This window comes from Schistocerca piceifrons, chromosome 5 (genome assembly GCF_021461385.2).
Source record: "Schistocerca piceifrons isolate TAMUIC-IGC-003096 chromosome 5, iqSchPice1.1, whole genome shotgun sequence".
Taxonomy (NCBI): domain Eukaryota; kingdom Metazoa; phylum Arthropoda; class Insecta; order Orthoptera; family Acrididae; genus Schistocerca; species Schistocerca piceifrons.
Window position 1 is genome coordinate 672,538,104 of NC_060142.1, and position 26,984 is coordinate 672,565,087.

At 38.3% G+C, this 26,984-nt stretch overlaps 1 protein-coding gene across 1 annotated transcript in view; it reads right to left on the reverse strand.

Moving 5' to 3' along the window:
- LOC124797991 (28S ribosomal protein S11, mitochondrial) overlaps positions 1-26,984 on the reverse strand; it is a 70,043-nt gene that overhangs the window by 17,989 nt on the left and 25,070 nt on the right. The window contains exons 2-4 of the mRNA XM_047261172.1: positions 23,259-23,392; positions 23,077-23,177; positions 20,548-20,613 (exon numbers count right to left, since the gene is read on the reverse strand). Coding sequence (XP_047117128.1) covers positions 20,548-20,613; positions 23,077-23,177; positions 23,259-23,392 — 301 coding nt within the window. The remainder of the gene's footprint in view (positions 1-20,547; positions 20,614-23,076; positions 23,178-23,258; positions 23,393-26,984) is intronic.

The window sequence follows — 26,984 nt, forward strand, 5'->3', positions numbered from 1 at the left end:
GAAATTTTTTCGCAAACTTTGTGATGTACACTGGACAGGAATAATGAGTGAAAGCCAAGTGAGGCAATGGGGCACCGATTATAAAAATGGCCCACACGTATGTTCACAATGAGGACCACAGTGATTAGGCCAAGCCTTGTGGCTAACTGGTGGCGAAAATCTAACACAAATTGCGTGAAAACTGTTCTTTCATGATTATGGAAATTTTGCATTACTATCTCTTCCCAGCAAGGAACACATGGATCATTACATAATGCTTCGATACTGATGCCAAATTGCATGCTGGTATAAACCAGTGGTTGCAATCATAGGCGGCAGATTTCTTCAGAGATGGTATTGAAAAACTTCTGCCAAGGTATAATACCATCTTGGAGTACTGTGGTAGGGAGGAGATGGTACAGGAGAAGACACCAGAGTAACAATAAAACCATAATGGATACAAAAAAAGATTAAGAAATGCAAGCAGCAGAAACAACAGCATGGCTATATATTGGTAACTTAAAGAGAACCACCACAACTGATACAGTAGTAAAATACCTCAACAAGAACAGAATACTGTGACAACTAGAATGTGAAGAACTGTGCACACTGGACGACAAAAAAGCTTTCAAAGTAGGCATTCCGTTTGAAGATCTACAAATCACAGAAGAACTAAAATTGTTGTCTGAAAACTTAAAAGTATGTCAATTTCGTTTTCCAAGAAGATCAATGGAAAAGGGAGCAGCAGAGCTAAACTAAACTAAGAAGAAAACCAGAAGAATAAGGGATAAAAGCAGTCTTGCAGAATACAGAGGGAATAAAAAGTGCTCTTAATCTAACACTAACAGACATTCCGCAAACCTCTGATTTTGCAATTCTAACAGATACCTTCCTAATAGACAAGTGGCAACAAAGATTTCTACAATTTTCACTTAATGGCAAAGAAGGGAGAAAGGGGACGACCCATGGGAGGAATCTCTATCCTACTGAAATCCTGGATGAACCCCGGCAAAAAAAAAATCATACTGCAAGAAAATAGTATGCTAGAAGAAGCATCAAACAAATATAATTGCAGCCTACTTCCAACCGCACACAAATGCAGTAGAAATAATTGACGAGATAATCACACTCACCAAACATGGCGACAGCAAACCCACCATTAATGCACGTGATCTCAACTGCAGAATAGACACGTATAGCTATAAAACAAGACCAGTCACTGAAACCTTAGAAGAAGATGGTTTCATTCTACTGAACAATAGACAAATACCTACATATATATGTCACAATGGTAAAAGCACCATTGATTTTGCATTAAAAAAGAGGAGAAATAAAAGGAAATATTCAACCAATATGGCAAGACTCCATCACTCCTATACGAAAGCACATTCCAATGAAGATAAAAATAATGTCACCGCACCACCAGCAAGAAAGACCCACCAAATCACACAAAGAAAAATAGATAACGAAAAAATAACAAACCAACAATAACACAAATAGAAACTTTAACAGAGGAAGGAAACCTTGTAAAAGCAACAGACCCTAAAAAATTCAATGATACAAACCAAACAACAAGGACAGCAAAAAGATGGTTCGATGCTGAATGCTATAGCAAAAGGAACACTGTTCTAAGAACACTCCACAGATTAAGAAACCAGCATGATGATGAAACATGCAAACTATATGCAGAAGAGAGGAAAATCTACAAAAAAACTAATAGAAGAGAAGGAAAAAGAATACATAGAGAGGCAAAAAGAGAAGTGGATGAAGCAGTTAAAGACCCATACATAGCAGCAAGACCATGAAGACTGGCTCATACACCAAATATAGACAGGAAGGAATGGAAAGACCACTTCAGTAAGATACTGAACAAACGAGGAATCCAAACACCCCCAAAGAAAGAGAAACAACATCAAGCAAAGGAAAGAGACAATGTATGGGAACCTCTAAATGAAGTAAATGTAAAAGAAGTAATAAAAACACTGAAGAAGAAGAAAGCAGCAGGACCAATTATATATATAATGAATAATGAACATACACAAGATGCGAGAGAGGCTCTCCAACACATATGGATCAAACTATTCAACAAATGCCTGGAACTTTGAAGAATTCCGACCCCACAGACACACTCGATAAAAGTTCTCTACAAAGGTAGAGGAAGCCCAATGGACACAAACAAGTACAGAGGCATAGCCCTAGTAAATAATCAGTTCAAGATGTTTTCAAAGATAATTACACAAAAAATCAAAGCCTGTGTGGACAGTCACCTCCCAGAACCACAAATGGGCTGCAGATATCTGGAAGACCAACACTTACGGCAGTCAGGCTGCTTCTAAACAACATCGACTACAAAAGAAACAAATGTTCTACACAGTGTTCATAGACTTTACCAAAGCCTTTGACCTACTGGAAACAGATCTCTTAGTCCGAAAACTGGACAACACAATGGGAGAAGATAGCGTATGGGCAAGAATAATCAAGTCAATCCTCAAATACAACTTAATCACAATATCAAACAAACTCTCTTTTTCGAACCTTATTTTGCAATCAAACTGAGTATTACAGGGCGACCCAATGAGCCCTTTGCTGTACATTCTTGCTACTGAAGAAGTACTGCGAATTGGAGAAAACGAAGATGATGTATACATATATGCATACACTGACGACATAACAGGAAAGAAGCTAAAATCATTGCGAAAATAGATAAATGGTGCAGAGAACACATACCCAAGAATGCAGAAATCAACATCAGAACACAAAAATAAAAAATCTCAAACTTTAAATACCTAGGGGTGACATTGCAAGCAACAGCCAAATGCTTCACAAAACATACAACAGAATGTGCAGCCCAAGCAATAATAGCAATACAGGACATCAAAAACATCCGCCTACTCAGTCTAGAAACGGCCTTGAAATTATTCAACGCAAAAATTTTGCCAATCCTGGCCTACGGGATGGACGTTATATGGGACCACCCGACAAAAAAAATCCAGAAACACTAGAAAAGGTAAAATCGACTTATCTAAAAAGAGCACTAGGACTCTCAAAGGCAATAAGATGTAGACTAGTGTATTGGCTAGAGAGAGAGATATTCCTAATCGAAGACTTCTAACTTCGATATACGATGCCACGTACCAAGGCTTCCAGAAATCAACTGAAGATCATGGAGGATAAACGAGAAAATTATGGCCAGAGTTCTATGGCAGTGAAGCAATGACGAACCGCTCATGGACAGCACCAAACTTCGAACTGCGACATGTCTTAACTAGATTATCTATTCACGGCTTTCATCACCTAATTTGCAAAAAGAAAAAATATCATGCCCCAACCACAACGTGTGTGTGAACTGTGCAGTAAAAGAGTGAAATCTAAAAATGAATATGCAAAAATGTAAAATGTTAAGCACAGTAACTGTATATGGTTATTTGGCTGCAGTTTTATTAAATAAATAGTGTTCTTCAGCAATGATTAAGTCCTGGTACAAAAGGACAAAATTTTTCGCTCTAGAACAGATGTACCGGGTGCTGGTTTGTATTGTTGCTGGTCCTGTTGGAAGAGATGAAGTCGAACGAAGTAATGTGAAAGAAGAGACCCCCAGCTTGAACCCAAACTCTTGGATGTTCTTGCATACTCAATGGTGTTCTTATTTTTCAAGTTTGATTTTTTCTTTGCGCTATGCTCTAGTTTGGGTTCATTAAAAAAAAATGAAATGTGTGTGTAATTTGGACTTTTTAAAGCTATTAAAGATGGCTGGTTAAGCAATTACTTTCAAACTGTTAAATTTGTTCTATTAACTTTAGTAATTCAATTTACAACAGCACTACGAACAAATTGTGTGTGGCAAGGAAGATGAGAAAAATATTTTCTTTTATATAAATATGCATTCTTTGATAGTCAAATATACTACGAAAACTTTCCACATTATTCTTAAAAACCTAAGTATGCACTGCTTTTGTTTCACGTTTTTTCTAAATAATTATTGAACTCATCCATAAGCTGATTGCCTCCTTTTGTAGGATAATTTTCAATTATTATTCATAGCCATTATTCACTAATTCTAGACTGTTGATGAAATCATTTTTATACCAATGCAAAGTATCTGTCTTAAAGAACCCTTCACACAAGTCCTGTCTTGTAAAGATAGAATAGTCTGGTTTTATTTGAAATAAATAATTTAAACCCACTACTGAATTTCTGGAATTTGATTACTACTTGAACCCCTTTAATCTTGTCATCTGCTGGTTTCACCTCATGATTCAGTGCAGCGCCCAATTTAACTTTTGAATCAGAAGACAAATTAGGATCAAAGACGACAAACAGATGCAGGAGGGATGCCATAAATGATTTTTCAAGTTTGTACAAAGCCACACGAAATATCACAATCGACAACTTGACGTTTATAAAACTTCGAAAGAATGTTTAAATCCCTGTATGGTGCTTCGGCTGCAGAAGGGGCAGACAAATATGTGTATTCCTGGAGCTACTTCCAAATCAAGTCACTATCATTCAACATTCCTGGAACTTGATGTCTCAAATGTGGCAAGTTTGTCCAACACAAAAAGATCCCTGTGGTGAAACTGATTTTTTGAAATCATCTATAGCAGGGATGATCCAAGTTCTATGTGACACTCACAGACTGAGTTCTATGTGACACTCAGTAGCGTTAAAAGAGATTTATGTTCATTGGTTACGTGGTGCAATGTCTACAGTAAGACCTCCACGGGCTGAAGGTTCTGGGTTCTAATCCCATTAAGTGCCTTGTTTATTAAATCTTTATAAAAAAGACCAATTATTTTTTAATCAATTAATTGGCTTAGATGTAATTTTTTATTTCTATTCCTACGTCAAATTTTAATATCATGCGAATTTTTTCACATGCTTCCATTTTTTCTTTATACCATTCTTTTTCCACTTGGAATTTTTGAGAACGTGAATTTAATTATATTTATCTATTATAATATTCAAATATTTAAAAATCTCTATTGGTTAAATAACAAATGACAAAATAATCTATTTATATTGACTGTGCTATAGTGTCAAAAATGTATTTTTCATTACAAGATTTACTTTTTTTCGGATGGTAATTTTCACACAAATGTTTAAAAACATTGCACTACGGACAAAATAAGAGAGATGGAGATTTAAATGAAAGAAGGAAAAATAAGAGTAAATGAAGAATCTGCTGTGATGATTAAAATGATGTGACAAAGGAGTAGAAATATAAAATTACATTTAAACCAATTAATTGAATGAAATTAATGCTCAAAGTAATTTCAATAAAAATTTTAGTGCCTGACAAGATTTGAACCCATGACATTTTCCACATCAAAGCTTTACCCTATCCATTACCCTACACAACCTGTCAATATGATGCTACTATTTAAATGTTATTGAGCGTCAAGCAAGATTCCAAAATATTTTTCATTGATCAACTAAAAAAGAGGGCCTACCAGAGAGAATGGCTGCAGGGGGTCCAGCTGGGACATTAGCCTACATCACAGTATAGACAGTTTCAAAAAGACAGTCCCACCACTGGGGATCTCTCCTTGTGTGAAAAAATAAGAGAGATCTGAACAGTAGCAAGTTAAATGACTGAAATATGAGTAAAATTAACACTACTGAATGAGTGAGTGAGTGAAATTTTCCTATTTTCTTTTCAAATGTATTTATGTGTAACATTTACAATTTCAAAAATACACCACCTGCTAAGTGAAGCACTTAGAAGATATGGCTTGTTGTCAATTACTTTCATATACATACACGAGATCAGCAGGTGCGCAAATAATTGGAGTTCTGTTTCTCTGTGGCAAGTAGACTGGCCACTAGAGTGTTTTAGTGATGGTTATGTTTAGTGTTGTTACTACAAAGCAGTGGGATATATAAATGGGCATGAACTGTATCAGATTTTGGAGAACCTCTGAGAAGGACACACATCTGGTAAAATCGTGTAATATCCAGACTTATGGGGCATTCATATGTGACAGTTGCCCTATGTTGGACTGGATGGGAACATGAAGGCAGGCATACATACCATCAAAGTCTCAATCGATCACATCTAACTACCACATGGGTAAATCACCATATTGTGTACCGAACACACCACAAATCCTTCTCATCTATGCCTGCCATCCTTGAACGAGTAATGGACGCCCTGCAACATTCCAGACCTTTAAATATGTCTGCTTGTGTCTGTATATGTGTGGATGGATGGATGTGTGTGTGTGTGTGTGTGTGTGTGTGTGTGTGTGTGTGTGTGTGTGTGTGTGTGTGTGCGTGCGCGCGCGCGCGTATATACCCGTCCTTTTTTCCCCCTAAGGTAAGTCTTTCCGCTCCCGGGATTGGAATGACTCCTTACCCTCTCCCTTAAAACCCACTTCCTTTCGTCTTTCCCTCTCCTTCCCTCTTTCCTGATGAGGCAACAGTTTGTTGCGAAAGCTTGAATTTTGTGTGTATGTATGTGTCTGTGTTTCTATCGACCTGCCAGCGCTTTCGTATGGTAAGTCACATCATCTTTGTTTTTAAATATATAGCATATTAATTAATTACAGATGTAGCTCAGACACGATTAAATAAATAAAAATGGTATGGGGAGACACTGGGGTGCGATTTCAGGGCATAACGGTGATTGAAGGAATTCTGAAGAAAGAGTAAGTCAAGGACATCTTGCTTCCTCATGTTGCCTCTCACACGACATCATAGTGCCTTTTTCAACAGGACACTGCTCCTCCATAGATGGCATGTGTGTCTATGAACTGTCTGTATGATAAGTGTGCTGTGGACAGCAAGATCTCAGCATCTGTCCCAATAAATCATGTGGGACCAGTTCAGATGTCAACACACATCTCAGTGCCATTCCTCAAGATATCAATGACCAGTTACAACAGTTTAACAACTTGCCTCTGAAGAGGATACAATGGCTCTTAAGTCCTACTCAACTGAACTGGTGCACGCATCCAGGCCAGAGAGCAGGTGCAATGTTATATGGGTAAATAGTCAATGAATGAATGAGGTACAGTTTAAGAACTGAGTACAATGTGTGGCTTTGGATACGATATGTGGTTATTTACAAGTATATCCAGCTTTGGTTTCAGAATACAGCTGTCTGACAGTTGGAAACAATGCAGAAAAAGGACATAAATCAATTAATTACGAATATTTAGAAGATTTACTCATTGTAATGTAGTTGTAGAGTTTTCTGAGTGCAAGAGAGATTCTTACTTGCAAAGGCTGCAAATGCAATAGGGGAAGTAGTGGGGTGAGAGATCTTTCACAGACAAAATACACCTGCCCTACAAAGATATTTGGTAATTTTAACACTAAGGTTCCGCTAAGCAAGAACTGTTTTAAACATCAACCATATTTACAAGATTAGGCATCCTCCGACTGCCACATATTCTTGTACCTAAAGGACTTTGTGGTTGCATAAACACTTACCAGAGCTTGATAAAGATTTCCAACTGGTGCAAAGATTGGCAATTTGCTTTAAATGTTCAGAAATTTAGAACTGTGCACTTCGCAAAACCCAAAAAACATCGTACATTATGACTACAATATCAATGGGCCACAATAGAAATCAGTCAACACACAGTATAATAAAACACTGACATCATGTGAAAGTCCATTAATAAAAGTCTTAAGACTCAGTATTAACTGTGAAATCTAACAATATCCTACCTCCTTGCATATAAACATTTAAGCAGTCATTCTTCTCACATCCCATACACAAATGGAAACTACAGAATACCTATAGGTGGTACAATGGGAAGAACCTTTGAGTAATGTAGTTCACAATGGTTTGCCGAGTATGAATATATTGTGTTCAGACTACAACTAGCATACTTGGCATCTGTCTGCAATAGCACATAATATGGGTTGCCAGATCATGGTCACAGTGGTAGTATGGAATACATACATAGTCACCATCATAGGATAGCTTGGATGGGCTATTATATAATAATAATAATAATAATAATAATAATAATAATAATAATAATACCCAATTTACCTGTCAGAAATCTGATAATAGAATAACATGCCAGTTGTAGCCTGCAAGATTTGATGATGATAGGCAAAGAAAGATAACACTACAGTGTATGTGCCATGAAAACAGTCCACATCAGACTATGTACAACACTGTAACGTCTAACACAATCAAAGGAGATAAAGATGACAGTTGTCCAGCACTGTAGATACCCTGTTCAGCATAGCAAATGACCCTTTTGTATCAATTCATTCCCTTATACATCACTGTGGCCGGTTAACATGTACTTATGTACTACAGCAAACTGTAAATATCACACTAAAATTAGGCCATTTCTCTGAATGGGAGCTGGAAATCACACAAATTGAGTCATCTCTCTTTGAAAGTGAACCAAAATTGCACTCAAATTATGCCACTTCTCTTTGGATGTGTGCTGGTATGCTAATAAAGCGGACAGGTTTTGTACCACGTTCTCCAATGATAACTAGAAAACATTGTAGAGGGCTGAAATGATGGTCAGCCGCATTATGATCAACTCTGGAAAGGGACACACGTGTGTTTTTGAGAGTGCTATGTACCTCACAGCACGAGGTCAGTATTTTTCTTTGAAACTGCATTTAAAGTATTGTTCAAGTGTAGAGCATGAGGAATTTCTTAGTCGCAAATGATTCAATGGCTCTGTGGGTGTGTGGTATGCAATACTGACTGGTAATTTAGGGGCCTGTGTTTGAATTCCGTTGCTACTTATACTTTTCTACTTCATTTTATTATATTCCTCGAATCACTAACAATTAATTATAAAATCTGATTACATTAAACAGTTCATAAATTCAACACAGTTAAGAATACTGTCTGTGCAAGTCAAAAGGAGGTAAAATGATAGTAAAAAAAAAGTGAGTACACAAGGAAATTTAGTACGAAAGTTTTTTTTTTTCATAGCAGGTACCAAAACAATGAAGGTGGCATTTTCCATTTTTGTTGAATTAATTTTATTTGTTCACGTCAAGTTCAGCCTTCTAGGCAATTCTAAAGCGATTGTGCGTTTCTGCAAGAGAAAATTATGCCTTACATATAGAAATGCCAGCCTCTCTCTAAATTTGTGTTTTTTTTATTCATTTTGGCTAAAAGTGCTGGTTTGACAGCTTGACATTTACGAAGCTAACAAGACAGCATTTGTGAACCAAAACGAAAAGGAAACAAATCTAAAGATGCTGACATTTAATTATGTAAGTCATATTGCAGAACTATATCATCACTTGGAGTGGCCTAGAAGGTCCAAACTAGCCGTGAACAAATTAAATCAATACAGCAAAAGTGGAAAATGACACATTTTAGTACGAAAGTGTTTCCAGTAGATGATTGGCTAAAGAGGCTCTTTACAAGTAGATCTTAGGAGGAAAAAGTATGATTTAAAGAGTCAGTCAGATCTTGTACAAATGTAAATCTAAAAACAAGTGTGGGTGGGACAAGGCTCACTGATTTGGAACAAACAGTGTTTAATAGTAGAAGGTAAAGGTCACTTTCAAGTTCCTGTAATATTTTGCCTGATGGTTATAGGAAAATGTAAATTACCCTAAAAATGTTTTCGCATAGATTACGAGGAAAATTTGAGATACAGACACAGGACATGAGCAGTTGCCTTACGATTACGAGCATGGACTCAAACTCAGGATTTGGTTGCCTGAGTTTAATTACCACTGGTTTCATAACTGTTTTCTTCTTTTCCTGTATTTCTCAGAATGTTAAACGCGTAATTATAATGTTTAGTTATACTTAAAACAGTTCAATAAATATATGCAAAATTAATATATTCAATATAGTTATAGTTATAATTACTACAGGCCCCAAAATGTCACAAAGCAATGGCAATGGTGAAATTCTGCAAGAGCCACCACTGAAAACCGTATTCCCGTAGGAACCAACTGTCACAATATGATAAACACATTTGTCAGACCCTGACCACTCTTCCCAGATGCTAATATTGTAACCTTTTATGTTGGCGAGGCATAACAACACTTCCTCTGAAAGGTCTTTGCCAACTGAACTTCATATAACACTGACCATAACACCGACCTTGCCAATTGCTCAAGAGTGTGCTACAATTTTTATCACTTATTTCTGGTACTGTTCAATACATCTTTCATCTAGTAGAATCACTGTTGCTAACTTCAGAAACATTTAATGTACATACTGTCATTAAAAATAGTTTTGTCTAACCTCTCTGAGGAACATCCAGTGCTACTTTCACTTCAGAAGACGTCTCCTAACAGCTGGTCTAATATTCTGTTAGCAGTGCATTTTACCAATTATGTACCAATGGAGAACTGTACCGAAGGCTTCCTTGAAAAGTGAAGAAATAAGCTATCAACACTGGTTCCCTGTTAATAATAAATAGAGGGAGCTCTAACACACAACCAGAAGATTTCTATACAGATGTTTGTCAGCTGATAATGAAGCAGTGTTATGTGAGTAAAACACATCTTACATAATCCTAAGACAGCAGTAGTAAAATTCCATGCATAATTTATGATTTTTCTTAAATTCTGGAAAATGTACCTTTTTTCACTTACACCACTGTAGCTCCAAATTCATACAGTAACTTCTGCTATATGGTGGGCCACCACTACTGTACAGTATAGCATATAATATGTTCTCCTTTAGGTACAGTCATCTTCACTATCAAGTGACATTAGTTGCTTTTCCGTTTTCAAGTATCTTTATATCTGCTACTTTTGTGTGAGTATAAAAAATGAATGGAGGTAGCAGAAAAGGAGAGAAGTAAAAAGACTGAGTGTGTTTGTGGAACAGAGGGATGTGTAGTGCTGGAATGGGAACATGGAAGGAGCTAGACAGGTGAGACAATGACTAATGAAGGTTGAGGCCAGGAGTAGGATATACTGCAGGAAGCATTCCAACCAATGCAATTCAGATAAGCTGGTGTTGGTGTGAAGGATTCAAATGGCATAGGCTGTGAAACAATCATTGAAATGACGACTCATGTTGGGCAGCAGTGGCCATTCGTGCGGACAGACAGATTGTTGGTTGTCATGCCCACGTAGAATGCAGTACAGTGGTTGCAGCTTAGCTTGTAGATCACACTACTTGACTGGTTTCACAAGTAGCCCTGCCTTTGATGGGATAAGTGATGTTTATGACTGGACTGGAGTAGGTGGTCCAGTCCGGTCACAATCACCACCTAGCCTATCAAAGGCAGGGCTCCCTGTGAAACCTGTCGTGTGATCTACAAGCTAAGCTGCAACCACTGTGCTGCATTCTACGTGGGCATTACAACCAACAACCTATCTGTCCGCACGAATAAACACTGATGAACTGTGGCAAAAATACAAGTGGACCACCCTGTTGCTGAGCACACCACCCAACACGACGTTCTTCATTTCAATGACTGCTTTACAGCCTATGCCGTCTGTATTCTCCTCACCAACAGCAGCTTTTCTAAATTGCACAGATGGGAATTCTCCCTGTAATATATCCTATGTTCCCATAACCCTCCTGGCCTCAACCTTCATTAGCCACTGTCCCATCTAGCTCCTTCCCTGTTCTCATTCCAGAACTACACAGCTCTGTTCCACCTACACATGCAGTCTTTTTACTTCTTTCCTTTTCCATTACGATCTCCCCCCACCCTCACTCTCCATCTAACGTCCTGGTTGCACCTAGCTGCTAGCTGTCCTAACATCTCCCCACCCATCCCTGCATGATCCCGCAGCAGCAATTTATTGCTCCTCATCCTTACCCTCCTACCCCTCTCCCTTCCCACCTCAGCCTCTTCCTTACCCGCACCCAATACAAAGTGGAACATGTACTCACTGTGTTTAAAAAATAAAACCAAGGAAATAGTTAAAATTAGAAGAAGACTAAATGACTAGCAAGTGCAACTTCAAGATAGGAAATGCAATTCCAAGATTTTGGAACTTTTATCTTCCCCCCTCAAAGAAGAAAGTGGGATTGGTTAAGAAAGGATGAAAAGGAGGGTCAGATCACTAAGATCGTAAGTTAGTGGGGATCTAACTGTTGTGAGGGCATGGAGAAACACAGAAGTGAAGAAGAGGATGTCAAAGAGTGGAAGTCCATGGGGTCAACTTCAGTTCACAGACAAACTTTTGCCAGAATACCCCTTCTAAAACAGGTTTGAGGTGATGTCCTCCACTGACTTTGAGAAAAAATCCACTGTGCTTTGCCCCTCTGACTGAAGCAATCCCCTCGCCTTTGTCAAGTTCTGGGCAGCCACGGAGCAGGGAAGTGCTAATAGTTATAAGTTGCTAAAAACCTTAAAATTCGCTGAAGTAGTGTGGCACAGCTTGCATAAAAGACATGATCTATTAAAATAACAACATCAAAGTGTCATTTTTATAATTTTATTACTCTGCACCTAGTTTCAAACTAACCATCATCTGGTGGAACTTTAATGTTGACATGAGCATTAAATTTGATGTTAACTTTATATTCCAGACATTTCTTGGTAAAAAGTATGCTCTCAATGTATTTTTCCGATTTCAGTCTAAGCCCTTGGTACGTCAATATTGCACTTCTACCTCGGTCAAGCATAGCCCATAAAATCTTTTTAAAATTGTACAGCATAAATGACATTTCCTTTTTAACTCTAAATGCTTAGAATATCAACCTATAAAAGATTACATTTGTTTCAACATAAAAGTTCTGAGAGACTGACAGGTTAGTTTCAAATTAGTCACACAGTAATGAAATAAAAACTTTTAACATGATGGTATGTGTATTTTATGTGGAAATGTAGCTAAAAACATTAGGCATATGATGACCCCTTTAACTGTGAAAGAAATGAGTCAAAGCAAATCCCCCTAGAAAGGACGAGACCAACGCAGAAGCAATGAACTTGTTTCTGGAAACTAGTGGCTTGCTAAATTTCATTTATAGATTATCTGCACTTGCAGCATTGTGCCGGAGACTGACTATACTAGGGAGCAGCAAAAAGCAGCTGCTGGAAGGGATAGATCAGTTCTCCCAAACTTCGTCTTCCCCCATTTGTGACCAACAATGAGAAACCTTTGACAAAGTCTGGCATAGTCTCTAACTGTAAGATCACATTGCTGCCAACATCACTTCTGCCACAAGTACCATCAACTTAGCACAGAGTACTAAATGGACACCTATCGTTAATAGGATATATGTGGCAATACTGCACTTCATTCATACTGCTGCTGGCACAGCTTTGCACCTTTGTTGCTCCCACTCTCCAGCATTCGTTTTGCATTGCGTGGAAGTGTACACAGCAGTAACTTCAATTGGGCAGTACTGCTTATTTTGTTTGCATAAAATGTCTTCAAGATCCTAAAGACAATGCCAGAAGAGATGAAATCCTATCAGCACTACAAATCGCAACAGCAAAGTTGTGTGCTGTTTCACTATGACCCGTACAGAGAATAGTTGCAGAAGCATGGACAATGGAAATTTGTGATCAAGAAATGGTGTTTCAATCACCAAGAAAGGATATTAGAGGAAGAAGAACTTTACTGCATCAGAATTTTACGACTGTGGCAAATACCCAACAAGGAAAATGGTAGCATATCTTTTAAATGACAAGACTGCTTTCACAGAGGTCACCACTCCAGTGGAAGAATTCTAAAAGTCTTAGGGATTCAGGTACAGAAAGTGCACCAGTGGAAGACACAGTCTGATGGAAGGATCTGATATTGTAGCATCTAGGGCTATTTTTCTGGGAAAAATGTACATCATGAAATAAAATCATCACCCTTATCACACTTGTTCTGATGAGACTTGGCTCAATCAAAAACATGCCAGAAAGCTCATCTGGCAGTTTTTTTGAAAGGCAATGGTTGGTTAAAAGTACTGGCTGGCAAAGGAAAAAGGCTTATTGTCTGTCATGCAGGATCTTTCTGAATATGATTTAATTGTAAGTGCAAAGCTAATACAAGGTGTGATCAAAGAGTCACGAGAATCTTTTAATGTCACGGGCTCTGTGCATCTGATTTTCAAAACTTTTTTTTATCTTATTGGTACAAATGGTCTTGATGTATGTTTACATTTTAAGCCATTTTGAATATTTAGTTTATTGTTTATAGTCAGAAAGGTTATAAGTGTGAGTACTCAGCAAATTTTTTACTTACAGAAATTTTGCTTGAAAAATGGAATAAAGTGCAGCAGTGCATATGAAATTTTGACTGTGGTATCTGGCAAATCTACTTTGAGTATGACACAGAGTTTATGAGCAGTATAAACATTTCGAAGAGGATCAAAGAAGACAAAGGCGAAGACGATGAGCATCCTGGACTATCTAGCACATCAATTACTGACAAAAATGTGGTAGGAGTAAAGAAAATGGTTCTGAAAGAACGCAGAATCTCAATCAGAGGGGTTGCTATGATGTAAAGTTTGTACCAAAATTGTTGAATTTTGACCAAAAACAATGATGCGTAGACATCACTCAGAAACTGCTGAATGAAGTTTACTAAGATTGAGAACTTCTAGGGAAGTGAAACATGGTACATGGGTATGACACTGAAACCAAGGCCCAATCAAACCCTACGGTAACTGCCTGAATAGCCAAGAACGAAAAAAAAATTTAACAAGTTTGCTCACCAGTGAAGATTCCTCTCACTGTTTGCTTTCGATTACAATCTCACAGTGCATCATAAGTTCCTGCCTTAATGTCATTTAGTTAATAATTAATACAATCTGAAAGTTGTGCACTGTTTGTGTGAAGCAATTTGATGAAAATGACCAGAATTGTGGCCAAACTACACATGGAAATTGCATCACGATAATGCTCCTGCTCGCACCTCACCTCTTATCTCTGAGACTGTGAGAACCATGAAAGCGCACAGTTTTGCCAGTATTGATGATGTAAAAAACAGAAAATCCAATGATCATCAAGAAGCGTAGAATAATTATTTGTTTAAACGATGGGTTTTAAGTTTATTACGTGGTTCAGAAGAGGATTGCATGATCATCATGGATAGCAGCAGTTATCATTCAAGACAAAAAAGTTCACTGAAAGCATTGTCATTGCTACAAACTATTTTTAGACAAGTGAGTTTCAGAACAAGACAATTAAACAACAATAATTTGCATTACACGTTACACTTTTTGTTCCTCACACATTCCAAACCTGTGAACACCTCTCTCTCTCTCTCTCTCTCTCTCTCTCTCTCTCTCTCTCTCTCTCTCACACACACACACACACACACACACACACACACACGCACACACACACCCTCCCCCAAATTTATCAATACAAGGCACAACAGTCACCAAACACTACGACCTGTGCTGGCACATTTGTTGATGTTACTTGCGGAATTCGTAAGTCCCATTTTTTCTGCTTTGTGCCCATGTTAAAGATAACTTGTGAAGTTAAGGAATGCTTGAATATCCACATAAACAAAACAGAAATACCTTTACAATTTAAGAGATGAGCAGTAATAATGTATTTGGCTGTAATGAACCTTCTAAATCACGAGACATTAATATGACGAGTCTGCTCTTACACTAAAGTATTATTTGAACATTTTCTTGACATCTGCTTATAAATAAAAGAGAAATTAATAATTAACACTTTATGTAAAGATGTGTGGTATTAAAATATTGCTAGTTAACTGTCAATGAATTTAAAACAAAACCCAAGTCCTCACATCTCCTAGAATGCAGTCTCACTTACATTTTTGGAACTGAGATGGTTGAAACTAAGTGGAAAGTAGGAAAATTTTCCAAAATGTGTGGAATGTATAGATATATTTCACTCCTCAGCAGTTGGAGTGTTTATAGCAACAAGGTGTAAGACTATGTCTCCTGAGATACAAAATGAATAAAATTGTCAACTCTTACAGAAAAAGAGAAGCTCAGGGGAGACTTACTGCACAACATGAGAAGGTAAGTCTTTTCCTCCCATCCCATGTGGTAAGTCTCCCATGAACTGCAGTTCTGTTGACTTTCCTGTAGTCTACTCCTTTTCCTAGACTTCTCCAGTCCTTTTCGTTCACCCCTCTTCCTTCCCCTTCAACAATTTTGCAGAACGAGCCACTGGCTCCGAAAGCTTGCCAATTACAACCGTCTTGTGTGTGTGTGTGTGTTTTTTTTGCCACTGCTTGGTGAGTAGATGTTTTTATCTTTTCAATTTAATTATTTTGTCAATTACAGTTTATATTGAATGCACTTTCCCTAGATCGCAGTTGTGGAGAATCTCTTTTACAGCACATAGTACCTTACAGGAAATACCACCCTTATAGAGAGAAAATCTAGCCCCACACAGCTTTTTGCATACAGGTGAATAATAGATTTCACTTTCCTAGATACTATACCTAGTCTTATTCATGGTTCACAATGCAGAATAGAACTACCGCAAGTGAGAATGCTAAGGGTTTGGTTGAATAAAAGCTCAGGACTCAGTTCATTCCTTCAAATGATCAAAAGTTGTGATCTGTGAACAGGCAACACATTTCTGCATTTGTGATAATTTGGTCTCGCAACTACCCATCGCAGCTGCCAGAGGAATTGGGTTAAGAAAAAAAAAAAAAAAAACCATTTTCCTGTCACACGCCAGTACCTGGCTGCAAGTCTTCAACTATATCTCTTGCTTCTTTTCACTATACCTTTGAGGACTGTAGATGGATGCAACCTCCTCTTCGTTCCGAAGTACGTAACTGTTGCTCCTATCTGTTTATCTTTAGTCAACTGCAGTACCCTTAGCTGGTGATTGGACAACCCGCTGTTGCTGGCACTGATATACAGCCAACTTGTTCCATAGCTCATCACTTCCTCCCATCTCCCACAAAACTCAAAGAGGCCTTCAGCTGTGGGCTTTCTTTTCAGCAGACATAGCTGTACTCGAGGACACAACAAATCAGAATTCTGTCTGTTAGATGTAGAGTCTCCCACGAATCTAAAGATAGTGTCCACAGCAAAGAGAAAGAATCCGTACAGTCAAAGAATAGTGGTAAGCTTTTGGAGCTCCTCAGGTTTAGATATTTGAAAGTAATGTAAGATGAACATGTAAATCAGTGGCAAGGAAGCCAATGGAAAATTATTCCTTCAGGATTTTGGAATACTTATCAAGTAGCATGACACCAGAAATCAATTAAATTCAGCGACATGCAACACAGCCTATTTGAAAGCTTAACAGTGACGCTCAGGAATGTGAAATGGGAATGTCATAGATATTTATTCAAACACCATGATCTTACCTTCAAATACTGTTTAGGTCTACATAGCAGCTCATTTCAAATATGACTACACTCCATCACATTATCATTAATTTGCATCTGTAGTTATGTTATGTTTCCTTGAGGTCTTCATAACGAAAACGTATTTGGGAGGAGAGGTGAAGGGTTGGATGGCAGGGTTCACTTCTATCAGTGGTGCTAATTTATTATGGTATTTCACTTTTATTGTTATTAATTGCTTTAATCATTCTGATATAAACTTGAAGATGATACAGATGACAGGTGCACCCCATCTTTTTCACTGTTGAAACAACTTAAAGGCCGAATTTGAACACCCATAACCACATTCATCATCACTGACATTCAAGTACCCATAATTTCACTTCTAAATGAAGTTTGCAGATGAACACAGAAGAAGCAGATTTGGCCAGTGGTACATTTACTCTATAAAATTTCAACCAGCAAATTTGATGAAATTTCCTACACCATTAATTCCAGACTCAGTACTACATAAGAACTAAAACAGAATTTATTTGGAAACAATTTGCATGTAGCATGCACCCGCACAATAATACACTGCACCTGACAAGAGAAATATGGTCCAAACCCATACTAACCACACTTGTTTATATGACTGCATCATCTTCACAAACTTAGTTCACTTTTGGTTTCCTGCAAGGAGGATCACTTTTAATACTACAGAGTGCGAAAGTGGCAACTGAGATGGGTAGGCCAGTTCTCCCACCACTTATCTTTCCTCAGTTCCTGAGTGCCAATGAGAAGCTTATGGCTTAGTCCTGCTCCATCCACAACTCACACTACCGCCTCAGTGTCATTTTTGCCACTGGTGTCACGCAGGTGATGTCATAAGAAGCAACAGCTATCAAACAAACACTTACTGCTAACAGTGTTTATGTGACAATAATGTGCTCTGTTCATGCTGTAGCGAGGCTTTGCAACTTCCTTGCTACCCACTCTCCAGCATTTGCTGTTATCTGAGCTGCATGAAATTTATGTATGCAAAGAGGGCAGTGATTTTCATTGGGTAGTACTGCTGCTTATGCTTGCAAGTTAAAAAGATGACAATTCAAAGCCACACAGAGACAAAAATGATATAAAAATTTCTTCATGGTCCTAAAGACAATGCCAAAAGGGACGAAATCTTATCGGCACCACAGACCGCAACAGCAAAGGCATGTGCTGTTTCACTACAAACTGTACAGAGAATAGTTGCAGAAGCACGGACAAAGAAAACCTGTGGTCAAGAAATGAAGTTTCAATCTCTGAGAAAAGATATTAGTGGAAGAAAAATTGTCACTGATTCGGGGCGATTTCTGGAAAGATGTTCTTTGTCGTTCTGCATCAGAATTTTATCACTGTGGTGAGTAGCTTAAAAGACAAATGGTAACATATGTTTTAAATGACAAGACTGCTTTCACAGGGGCCACCATTTCAATGGAAGAATTCTGAAATCTTTGGGATTTAGATACAGAAAATGAAATGATGGAAGATCCCGAGGGAGATATCCAGTATTTTAGCACCTAGGGCTACTTTTCCAAGAAAACTGTGCATCAGACAGGGGAAGGCAGGGGGGAATCGTTAGTCTATTATATATCTTTGGGAAACCTGACTCAATCAAAATTGCACCAGGAAGCACATCTGGTAGGATTTGAAAGGCAATGGTAGGTTGAAAGCACCGACTGGCAAAGGAAGTAGGCTTATTCTGTCTCATGCAGGATTGTCCAAGTATGGTTTTATCAAAAGCACAAAACTAATATTGACATCCCATAAATCCACTGATCATGAAAAAATGAATAGTGATGTACGTAAAACACTGTTTTTAGAGTCATTACTTACTTTAGAAGAGGGTTGTGCGAGTGTCATGATTAAAGTATTTTCATTCAACAAAAAGGAGAAAATTCCTAATTCAAGTACAAATAAGGAAGAACTGCATATTGGCTAGAAGAGAAAAGTATTTCTGGCTGCACCAAAAGTGGAGATGTTGCAGGAATTTGGGCACTAGAAGCATCCTTATAATCAATATTATTGAGAGCGCTTAGCAGCATAAAAGGGACTCATAGTTGTGTCTGCTCCCTTGCCACTGTTAATTAAATCCCATAGAAAATGTGACAGCCCTAGTGAACAGAGAGGTAGTGCAAAGGGAATGCACATTAAGACTGAAAGATGTGCAGGAGTTATTTCAGGAAGCAATCGATTTTGCAATGGAAGACAGAATTACGTGTGTACACCATGCTGAAGATCTGCAAGAAAATGACTTTCTAAAGGAAGGCATCCAAGAAAGTTCAGTGAATGCATTGCCACTGCTCCAGATGAGTCATCAAACAGTTAAGTCTTCAGAACAAAATCTTCAAATAGCTCTAACTGCAGTAAATGTTGTAATTGTTTGTCCTTCCCCTCCCTAAAGCTGTGACTACTGTTCCCCCTCTCCACTCAATTTTGTAGTCTTCCCTTTTCTCCTTGCCCCAAAGTCATAAATATGAAATGGAACAACTGCCAAGCATACACTGCCTGAGCTAGCACGTTTGCCGGTTTTACTTGCAGGAACAGAAGATTCACATTTTCTGCTTCGTACTGCGGTTAAAACTTAAATGCAAAGTTAAGTAATGATCAAATGTTTACATACTCAAAACAAAGATAACTGTATAATTTAACAGCAATAATGTATTTGTCTGTAACATACCTTCTAAAACACGCAAGAATACATTAATATGGAGAGGCCGCTGTTTCTTTACAGCATTTTCAAATGCATGGTTTCACAGCTATAATAAATTATTTAAAGTTAAGACACTGACCATGTCCGATTCTAAAATCATTATTGCAATGTGCTACCTACCAATCTCAGGTGTATCATATCATTTACAAGGTAGTGCCATGTAATGAAGTGATCATAGACAGCATTGTCTGATGGCACAGTTTGCTGAAATCTGCTTGACACATATGGGACGGAGGCTTTTAACTTGTGCCGACTGAGGTGTGCAATGAGAACACAAATGGGGGCAGCAGGCAGAAAAGGTGGAGAATTGGCCTTCTACAACTTACCCCTTCAGCTGCCACTTTTGTAGCTTCCTACTATAATAACCAAACACTCAAGTGTAAGAAAGAGGGCAGCCTACTTACTATATGCTGAAACGATACCAGAGCATGAACACACAAGTTAGCATGATCTACTCATCATATTGTGTATGAATGTGGGGAGTGAGGCTATTGCTAGAAACAGGAAGTAGAAGAAGAAGGAAAGAGGGGGGGGGGGGGGGGGTGTTCCAAACCAGAGATCTGGGACACAAAGAAAGGTGCAGCAAATGATTAAGGCATTCTAAGTTGACAAACAGGACACGCACGCACGCACGCACGCACGCACAACACACTGAAGCAGTTGTATAAAACGGTACTCACCATTCTACCAGGACCCAGCCCTCGAACTCTAACACGAACTGTCTTATATCCATATTCCAAAGCTTTCTGAAAAATAAGAAACAAACATTAATAATTACCAACGAACTACCTACTGTAGTAAAATAAGTTACGCATAGAGAATGTATGTGTGTGTGTGTGTGTGTGTGTGTGTGTGTGTGTGTGTGTGTGTGTGTGTGTGTGGAGAGGGGGGGGGGGGGGGGGGGGAGACAACCAACTGCATTCCTCATTCCTGTATTAGCTGTTACATGAACTACCACCCACAGGATAAGCGCGAGCATGGAAATTACCTGCTTGGAGGGTGAAAAACTGTCTCAACTGAATTTTCCATTTGATGTAATTGTGCATGTTGTGGTTGCCAAGAGCCATAAAACATAGATCTGATCAAGAGAGCAGGGGCAATATCATGGTGTAATTATGTAAGCAAAGATTTTCTGATACTTCCTGGTACAGTTTTCAATCTGATGCAACTACTCAGGGTCTTATTAGATTTAAAAATCTGAATTTTTTAAATACAGGGTAGTGTAGTTAAAAGCAGCCCGGCTCTCCTATGATTCCGAATGCAATATTACCTACAACAAGGGACAGTTTTATGCAATAATCAATTGTTAGCATTCTTCTGTCAGCATTTCAATTTATTTCATTAGTGAAGTTAGACATTTCTCTTTGCGGTCTGCAAAATGACTCTCTCAATACAAGAAAGAGTTGAAATTGTGGCCGCATATATGGAAACAAGTTTCATTACGGAAACTCGCAAAATTTTCGGGGTCAAGTATCCAGATCGACCAGCAGCAAAGAGAGCCATAGAGAGGATGTACAGAAATTGGTGCACCTGTGGATCTGTGCAAAACTTAAAACAAAGAATTCCTTCAGTTCATACATCAAAAGTTACTGCAAACGTTTGCCAAAGAATTATTCAGAGCCCAAAGAAATCTACATGTAAATTGGCCCAACATGCACAAAGTCTTAATTTGGAGCCTTATCGTGTGGCAGTTGTGTAGCAATTACAAAGGATGACAGTCAAACTAGTACATTACTGCATAAAGCGTTTGAATAACATCATCAACAATGATTTACTACGTCCTTTGAATTACATTATGAGTGACGAAGCAAGGTTTCATCTTTCCAGTCAGTACTGGGCAGTGGAGGACACCAGTTGACACTGTGTGCCAGCAACCACTCCATGATGAAAACAACTGCATTTGGTGGGGTGTAACAAGAACACGCCTCATTGGACAGATATTTTTTTGACTCTACCCTCAACACGCTTGCATATATGGAAGTTTCAGAAACATTTTGTGCTCAACTCAATATGAAAGACAATATTGCTTCTTTCAGCACGAAGGGGACAACATGTCACATGTCGAAGGAATCCCTGGAACACATTCACAGTGTCTTCACTGAGGAACGAACTGTCAGCAATTATTTGTGGTCACCACATTTGCCAGAAATAACAAGCGATTTTTTCCTGTGAGAGCACATTATGAGCAAAGTCTATGAAAAAAATCTATACCCCATACAGAAAACTGAAAGACAACATCAGCCATGAAGTTACAGCCATCAATATCCAAACTTTACACCAGGTGTGCCTGAATATGCTTAGCCGTGCACATCTGCGTATTGATGCTGCAGGGGGCTACTTTCAGCATCTTCTACAAATGTATTTTAAACTGTAAATAAATGGTAAGTCCATTCCAGCTCTTCATTTCTGTAATTTCACTGCATTTACTTTATACTTACATGGGCTACTTTTAACTGCACCATAGTGTAACTTGTGTGCTGAATTGAACTAAATGTAATTTTCCCCCTGCAATTAACAGTAAATACAGAGAAACTCAAAGCAGCCATGAACAGCTAACTAAATTTCTACACAACAACACGGAGCATCACAAATACTATTTTAAGTTTCAGTAAGGGAGAGTGGAAGGTTGGTTGGGTTGACTTGGGTGAGGGGACCAAATAGCGATGTCATTGGTACTATTGGATTAGGAAAGGATAGGGAAGAAGTCGGCGATACCCTTTGAAGGAACCATTCTGGTATTTGTCTCAAGAGATTTCGGAAATCCCAGGAAATCTAAATCAGGATGGACAGACACAGGTTTGAGCCATTGTCCTCCCAAATGTGAATCCAGTGTGCTTATCATTTCACCAACTTGCTTGATGCAGCATCAAATCATCAGCAAGGACTGTAGAGTCTTCTGAGTAAAGTTCTTCTGGGCAGCAGCAGTAAGGTTTATTAGAATACAAGGTCCTATGACAGATTTATGGAAACAATTTATCTAAACTGCTTTTTGAGCTGCAGCTGATATCTCTTCTGAATTGCAGAGTCAGAATTTTCACCTGCCTTCAAATGTAGTGGGAGTGGATGCACATTAAGTAATTTACTTACTAGAGAACTTCGTAAATTCTTTTTTCCCATTCACAATTAAAAAACAAAGGGTTTTGGGGTACGTAATATCCATCTTCTTTGTCACGTAAGTAGTTGATGCACCAAATAATGACAATGCTTACCATGCTTAAACTGATAGCTGTGGCCTGAGCAGCTACATTAGTCCCTTTGCGTGTATTCTTGAAGCCTTCAACTCCACAAGACCGCATCAGCTTAACCACACCTGAAAGTTATTTCAAAACAGTGCATTTAAGTTAAGCAATATGACTTCAAATCAGAAGACAAAATTATGAAATTAATTTACCTTTATGATCAGTTACACTTATTATTGTATTATTTGGGGAGACTTTTATGTTAAATATAGGTAGTTCCTCAAAGGGGGTACCATTAAATAACTGTTTTGATGTAGTCTCATCTGGGAACAGTCCGTCTCCAGCTCTGCAACACACAGAATTTTGCATTTCTACAATATAGTTACAAACCTTACAAGTTAATAACAGCAATGGAGATAAAAAAAAAATAAAATAAAATAAAAATAAAAATAAAAAAAATCAGGAAATGGAAGTCCAGGCTGGAGTAGAAATAAAATGAAAGTGATGGATTGTTATTCACCACATTTAAGAGGCTTTGTGTGACATAAGCACAATAAAAGGATTCAAAAATATTTGAGCTTTCGGACAATGCCCCTCCTTCCAAGTAGAAACATGTGAGCGCGCGCACGCACACGCGCGCGCGCGGCACACACACACGCGCGCACGCACACGCGCGCGCGCGCCACACACACACACACACACACACACACACACACACACACGCACACACACACACACACACACACACACACACACACACACACAGAGAGAGAGAGAGAGAGAGAGAGAGAGAGAGAGAGAGAGAGAGAGAGAGTGAGAGAGAGAGAGAGAGGGGGGGGGGCAGAACTCCAAAAAATATGGCCACTGTCTTCTAACACTAAGGCCTGACTCCCAACTCTGTCTCATTCCAAATCCAATCATGCTGGGCTTATCTAAGACCTTCTCTCCTTCTCCCAGATCCTACAAGTAGAACCAACTCAGATTACTCCCTCACCCAACAGTAATCCTCCGCTACTATCCCCAAATCACTCCATTAACTTTCCAGAATTTTCTAATTTTGAATGTTGCCTCACTACCATTTGCCAATTCCCTCAACATGGAAACCAACCTTACATCTGCAGAAAGAACTGCAATCCAGCAATTTAAAGACAAAACTGTTGGGCATAAGCAACCAGATGCAGTGGCCACATATGTGGGAGTTGTGGTTCTGTGTGTGTTTACTGCCCTGGAAGAACTAACTGAAAGCTTACGGTCTGCGATTCAATACTGCCCTCTGTGTTTTAAGTAGCAATTTATCATTTCAGTACTGTTGCAAGGTATCTAGTAGTAAGTTTACAAATGAAAACATCACAAAGCAATAGTACCTTACAAGTATATTTCAACACTCAAAATAGGCAGTCCAGTCCTCATAAGGGTCGAGTTGATTTACTGTAGATGTTAGGTAAATTACATATGTCTGTGAAACTGACAACCAAGTCTTACAGAGACCTGAAGCAGGAGTAAAAAAATGAAAGTAAGAAAACTTTGGCTTTATCACAGCAGTCAGGACTCTTAATGGCTTGAGACATCAGATGATGATCTGTTGCTTAGGGCACAATAACAGGGTCCTTAGCACCATGTAGAATTATCAGGCTTTTATAATGTGGTAACTAATGCTTCAAATGTTTGAGGAAAAGATGCAATATTTATGTCCCTGCCACCTAGTGAAAAGTTGAATCTTGAACATGTATGAGCACTTTCACAATAAGCAAACATAATTTCTACTTTGGTAGCTTTATCTTTTAACTGTTCAACAATATTTTTACGTATCAAATAACTCATCAACTCATTTCATTATGTTCTCCCATGTTTCCAATCTCATCAAATTGCTTTTGTGCTGGGGTATGAACTGAAGAAACTAATTTTCAACAGGTGATCATCGTTCTGGAAGTCTCTCTACAGCTGGTTCTAATGTCAGTTGTCGCACAAAATGATGACCCAGAAATTTCAAATTCGATTGTCCTTAATCAAAACTTTCCCAGTGTGGTGCATGGCTACAAAAAAGAATATAGAGGAACAAGATCATGTCTGAAGCATTTTCACCTGATTCTTGTAACCCTTTTTTGAAAGAATTATGGATGATGTGTATGTTACACGAATCAGCTCTTTTCTTCCTAAAAGGACTGGAGACTCATTCATCTGACAATTTGTGGTTTGTTAACACTGGGCCCATCACAAACTATCATCGCTAGCTTTCAACAAGAAAGCTGGGAATTATCTGACATTTAATTTAATTTTGAGAGTATCACTAGCAGTGGCTCTACCAATGAAGAAAGTTTGGAATCAACCAGGAATTAACTACAGTTTGAAACTCTTCTTCTTCTTCAAAAAAAAAAAAAAAAAAAAAAAAAAAAAAAAAAATTTGCTGCATTCACAATTTCATCAAAACGAAGAGAGGAATGTGCCCCTACAATATCATCCACAAACTGTTTTTACAGCATGGAGCTAAAGCATCAAATACTAAGTATCTTACCTTTGTCCCTGAAAGGGTGAACTCAGAGGGAAGACTTCCAAGAAACATTGCTTCAAAGGTTTCTTTGCAGTCTTCACAAGCTGGCTGAACAGCAAAGTTCCCTCCACCCACCATTTTCAATCACCAGATTAACTCTGCCCTTAAAAGTTGGTCTAACAGAATAAGGTTAATTTATGATGTAGCTCAAAGTGATGAAATTACATCACCACTGTTATATCCAGCACTGGCTGGAGATAAGTGTAATTGTGAAGAACTCAGTTTCACTTTACACAGTTCTTTGTGCTTCCAGGTAAAAACATGCTACTCTAAAGCACTAAAGCTGGTAGTAACTACTGTCTACTTCATAAAAAAAGTATATGACAACTGGCAGACAAGCTTTATTTACAGTTTTAGACAAATTTGGAAAAACGAGGTAGCTCTTAAAACAAACCCTGCCAGACACCATATGAAAAGCAAAGTTTTTCTTTTTCCCCTTTTTTTTTAGAAATCTCTGAATCCTATGCAATAAAGACATGAGTCAGGAAAAGAGGAGGATTATCCCTAATCCTCATTAATATAGTTCTGGAGAAAATGACAAAACCTGGCAAAAAAAATCTGAATACACTTTTGAAAAAAACAAACAACATGGTAATCATGTGTTCAAGTATTGCCAATGACACTGTCCTTTAGTGAGAAAATCAGAAGCCTGGGCAAAGAATGTTGGCAGGTCTTGCATGAAATCACTGGAAAAACAAGTCTCAAAATCCCAAAGGAAAGGAAGGGATATACCAACATTAAACGGACAGATGAATTCAAATACTTTGGAGAATGGATCCAACTCTATGGACTGGGTAAAGAGGCAGTCAAAGGAACAGACAGGAAATTAGACCTTCATTACACACTAATACAGAACAGCTACAGCAAAGGAGTGACATTCTCCATGGCCAAAATCGGGCACTATAATTCAGTTATGAAACCAGAGGCATTCTACACTCCAGTGTCTCCATTAAAAGAAGAAGAAGCAGAGCCAACAGCATAAAATTGTTTGAGAGAAACCAATAAAAACGAGATCCATACATTACATTTCCAAGGAGGAGAGAAAAAAGTCTATGTGGACCATAGCTGGTCAAATTTGGAAGCAAGACGAAGAAATGTGACTTTACAGACCAAAATTAAAAAATACAGACTAAAATTGACCATTTTCTACCCCTGTATATACCATAAATTCAACTTGCTGCATGTCTGGACTTCTTTTAGTCACTTTCTACCTCTGTATATACCATAAATTCAACTTGCTGCATGTCTGGACTTCTTTTAGTGTGACTATAGTACTTATTTTTCCAATTCCTTTTTTGCATACCATTTCCTCTTGCTTATAGTCTGGTCTGGTAATTCTTTGCACAGGTACTTTGGGAATGGACTTGTGAGGGCAATGTCTTAGATTTCC